The sequence below is a fragment of the Prosopis cineraria genome, unplaced genomic scaffold (assembly GCF_029017545.1).
Source record: "Prosopis cineraria cultivar Desert tree isolate PC_DT_omini unplaced genomic scaffold, ASM2901754v1 PC1, whole genome shotgun sequence".
In the NCBI taxonomy this organism is placed as follows: Eukaryota; Viridiplantae; Streptophyta; class Magnoliopsida; order Fabales; family Fabaceae; genus Prosopis; species Prosopis cineraria.
In genome coordinates, this window is record NW_026555332.1 from 29,200,955 (window position 1) to 29,205,496 (window position 4,542).

Sequence of the window (4,542 nt, forward strand, 5' to 3'; positions counted from 1 at the left end):
ATTGTCAAATTAGTTAGTTTTGAGAGGGGCAAATGGGTCTTTTCTAGCTAAAACATATTTTCATCTAAGGTTCTCAAGCTTACAGAGACATTTTAGATTGTATTGAGTCTTAAGTGTAATTTTATTTCCTTTGAGGACCCTGGGTGCGATTCTCTCTATTTTTTTTTTTAAAATGGGGCCAATCTAAAGGTTATGCAGGTTGTGTTTAGCTCAACATTTGAGTAGCTTAGGCTAGTTAAACTTATTTTTTAAAAAATTACTCATTTCCAAGCCCAACTTGTCAAAATTAGTAGGTTTGCAAGCTAGCCCATCAAGCCAAACCTGTTTTATTGACTTTATTTCATCAAGTAGCACCAGCCTTTAAAGTTCAACTTCTTAAAAGAGGAGTAGGTGGCAGAGCAACAATTTTATTCAATTTCTTTTAAGTTCTTTCAATAACAATCAAAAATTCAGGCAACCAAACTCACTTGAACTCACAATCACACAAAAAAGAACCTAAAATTGATACACTAATTCACAATCATCATCAAACACTAAGGAAATTGACCTAACAAAGTTGAAAACTTGGTTGAGCATAGCCATGCAGTTTTGTCATAATGATTCGAGCATTAGATAGGAGGGGGAGAGATCGCGCACGAAGACTGGAGACGAGCATTCAGAATTTTCATTTCAATTCAGTGAGGATATTTTGGTCATCTTTTGCTTCCATTTTATATCATAGAGCGACCTTATTCTCCAAAACTTTTCAAGGCCTCCTATTCAGAAATTAATTCCTTGGTAAAGTCCTTTCCAGCAATCTTCCCCTAATTTTATTATATTATTCATGCGCTTTTAAATTCGTTAAATAAAAAATGTTAAACCTAGCCAACGCCTCTAATGACTCCACGCCTTCCCACCTCTCGGTCACGGGTAAGGAGTTGCCAATATTACCCGCTCTCACTTCGTCAGTGTCTCAGTCTCTCTCCCTCAGTCGACTTGTCCCTAGAAGATGAAATCTCGCTTATCCCCAGTCTCACTTAATCGCTCAAACGACCTCACTACGTCAGTCTTGTCTCACTCCCTTTGGTATTGAATCGTGTAAGTCTTCTCTGCTTCCTCTCGACTTAATTTGTTCTCCTTGATTTGCTAATATTTACTTTGGTGTGTTGCTTGCTCAATGGCTCAAGTGTAATGATTGTGCTCTGCTTGTTCCCCTCCTTACATTTTCTTTCTCCAATGGCTTAATGTTACTAGTTATTCAAGCCCTAATTTGTTATATTTACTTGAAGTGCCCTCCTTCCATTTCCCCCCTTACATATAGAGACTCTGTGTCTGTATCGAGTCTTCTGATGACAATGAATTCGGTGGCAGTGAAACTTGCAAAGCATCTAAGAGTGTCTGCTTCGACGTCCTCTTTTCATGGTTCTCTTTCTTTTCCCCTTACTTTCATTTCATGAATTCTTTCTTTTTTTTTTTTCCTTTTCGATTTTCTATACACTTGTCTTGGTTTGTTTCTTATTTGTGCAAATGGTACTTCGAACTTGGAACGAGCATGAAGAAATTAATGGTGAGGACAAGAAGTTTTCTGCTTAAGATACATTTATGGTCAATTGTTCATATATCATGCATAACATTCACCATTATACCAACATAATGTAGCACGGCCATACTCCAAATTGATTCCCCCAGTCTTCTCTCTCAGTGCTTGGGATTCTCAAAAACCTCCTTGGCCTTCACTCATCCACTACTCTCCCACGACTTCCACTTGTGTGAATGTTAATTGCTTCTTGTCTCTTGGAATAAGATTTTTGGGCTGAATTATCATTTGGCCCAGCAAGCCCATTAGATACTATTGGTTATTTAATTATTGTATTTAGTAGTTGCTATGCAGAGAAGTGGGAGGTTATGTTACTCAACAACATCTGGAAGTGATGATGATGAAAGTGTAGATGATAATGAGAAGCCAAAGAACAATGCTTTTGATGAAGAAGTTGACAATTTTCTTGGCAATCAGCCTGGTTGGCAGCTACAGGGTGTGGATCCAAAGAGGGGTTGGAACTTTCCAGGTGTGTACTAGGCATTGAATACTCGAAATTTAGCAATCCATTATTACAGTTAGACATCCCTAAGGATGGATTTGGATTGGGTAATAGCAGAAGAGCGAGTTCATTTATTTTATTGGTGCTGTCAGACCCATTGTAGGTTTTTGTTGCTGTGCTGATTTAATCAAGTGCTTTCTTCTGCATGACTTGAATGAAAAACTAGTTTTGTAATTATCATACAGTGTTTTATGAAGCTTGACTGTTTGAGCAAACAGTCTGAATTGATTTTGGAAAATAACCTTGCAGTAGCCAGTTATACAGAAATTCTCAGTGATCAAAGTTTTAGAAATTAAACGTCACTCTTCCTGAGCATAAAATAATGATCTGTCTGCATATTTCACTTGAGGAATTATTTAACCTACATGTAGTGATATGACACAGGCCATCATTTATGGAAAAGTTGGTCAGGCCCCTGTTCAAAAGGTAGTGAGGAATGGGAAGAATGTCACAGTCTTTATAGTTGGGACGGGGGGATGTTTGACTAGAGAACTGTGGGGGCAAAGGATTTACCAAAACCTGCTCAGTGGCATCGGATTGCTGTGCATAATGATGTTCTCAGGGTTTATGCAGTACAACAACTTGTAAAGAAGTGAGTGCAGAAATTTAGATGATAAATTTTGAGATCATCCTGGATAGATAAACATGATACACTCTGGTGTGAGTTCTGTTTTGTTTTTTTTCCCTCATGCTTGAAGCTTTAATGCAGCTCTTCAGTTTATGTTGAGGGTGAAATTGAGACAAGAGTTTACAATGACAGAATCAACGGTGAAATTAAAAGCATTCCAGAGATATGTGTTCGACATGATGTTACATTGATCTATATTCTATATCATGTTGGCACTCACTACTTGTTTTTGGCCCTTGCTGCTTATCATTTCTTTTCATTCTTAACCTGATAATTAAGATTATTGATTCCATTAATATACAGTTTTTCCCTATCCTTTTCCATTTTTTAGGTTAGAATACATAATTTTTTTTAAATGACTGTACATTCATGTTTCTCACAGAATAAGTATAGCTGAAACTGATCAATGGGATGGTAGAACTTGCTATTTTGAAATTTGAGTCTACTCTAACAAAGTATATAAAGGACATTTGTTAAAGAAAAAGGGCACTCATTAACTGTTTCCATGGTTTGCTTCTGCAATAGCAAAGCATATAAATCCTTATGTTCAAGTCTTTGGGAAAGAAACCAAAAGAAGTATTGATTTTATCAACTCTGTTTTAGTAACCTAAGTAAGGGGCATCAGATGCAGAGGTGGAAAATCTCAGGCATGCTGTCCAAGATTGGGATGAGAGCTTTATGTGGCTCTGATAGATGGGAACTGGGGGAACAAGGGATCAATGCTGAAGTTCAAGCTGAACATTTGCTGAAATAGGAGTTTACCCTTGCGGCATCAATATTTATTAGTTTTGCCGTTGCAGCAATAAGCGTCTTCATATATAGAAGTAATGCATCATTTGCTAATCATTTAATTAATGGATGACAAAATATACTTTTACTCACAGTAATTCTTCAGTTTAAAGTGTTAAATATGTTTTCTTAACAGGGTGAAGCTACGTTTTTTTGGGTGGCTTATTCCATTGCATCGTTCTTGGTATACACTTTCAGTGGTGATTTGACGGGGTGCAAAATATTAGGGGTCAGAGGATCCTAAACAGCTAAAATCCCTGAAGTAGGCAAAACCATAGAATTTTATTGTAGTTAGCATCAAATATTGTAATCTTTGTTTGGTTCGTAACAAATTGAAAGTTCAGCTGCTCTCAACATTTGCTTCTGCAGGGAAAATTCGGCGTATAAGGAGTGGAGAAAGCTTGAGTAAAATTTCCTTGGATGATATAGCTAACTGTCTTTAACCATAGTTGTAAGCGGTGGTATGGTTTAATTTGTGGTTTCAGCATGTTCTGTGCTCTATGGAAGATAATACCCTTGGGATCATCAAATGTTTTGGCTACCGTTAACCCATGTGATTGTGTGACAAAAGAAAATCCGTGAGATTGACGAGCAGAAGCGGCCTATTCCTTAGAAAGTATACAAGGCCTTGTGTTGTTTCGATCTATATCATTCCCCATTTTCAAGTTGTGTAATTATGATCTGATTGTTTTTATTGTTATCGATCTCTAGTTTGATTGTTTTTCTGTAGTTTCTTGATATTGTGATCTATAATGATCCCCCACTAAGATGCAGAAATTGTATGATTTCTAATATAACCTGATTTGCCTGTTTTTTAATATGATTTTTCTGTGACCTTGTATTAAAAAATTGTGAAATTAGGATATGACACTAACGGATATATTGAGCAGTTACATAAATTCTTGATCGCATGTGAAATTTGTAGCAAATTGTATTAATATCTTATTCAAATTTTGCACAACTGCATCAAAATTTACCTACCAAAAAAAAAATTAATATATTATTCATAAGATATGAACAATTGTCCTGCATGGGAAGTACAATGAG

At 36.4% G+C, this 4,542-nt stretch overlaps 1 protein-coding gene across 19 annotated transcripts; it reads left to right on the plus strand.

The window, feature by feature from the left end:
- Positions 1-851: 851 nt before the first annotated feature.
- LOC129290280 (uncharacterized) lies at positions 852-4,313 on the plus strand. 19 transcript variants are annotated; one of them, XR_008588308.1, is made up of 5 exons: positions 855-1,077; positions 1,351-1,546; positions 1,857-2,045; positions 2,463-3,530; positions 3,632-4,313. XR_008588308.1 is itself a non-coding variant. In XM_054927025.1 (3 exons), the coding sequence occupies exons 1-3, from the start codon at positions 1,224-1,226 to the stop codon at positions 3,936-3,938; spliced, it is 441 nt and encodes a 146-aa protein (XP_054783000.1). In that variant the 5' UTR covers positions 1,086-1,223; the 3' UTR covers positions 3,939-4,313. The 19 variants fall into 19 exon arrangements, 2 of the variants coding, with proteins under 2 accessions (XP_054783000.1, XP_054782983.1); XR_008588307.1 differs by having other exon boundaries at positions 1,860-2,045; XR_008588313.1 differs by having other exon boundaries at positions 1,871-2,045.
- The last annotated feature ends 229 nt before the right edge of the window (positions 4,314-4,542 follow it).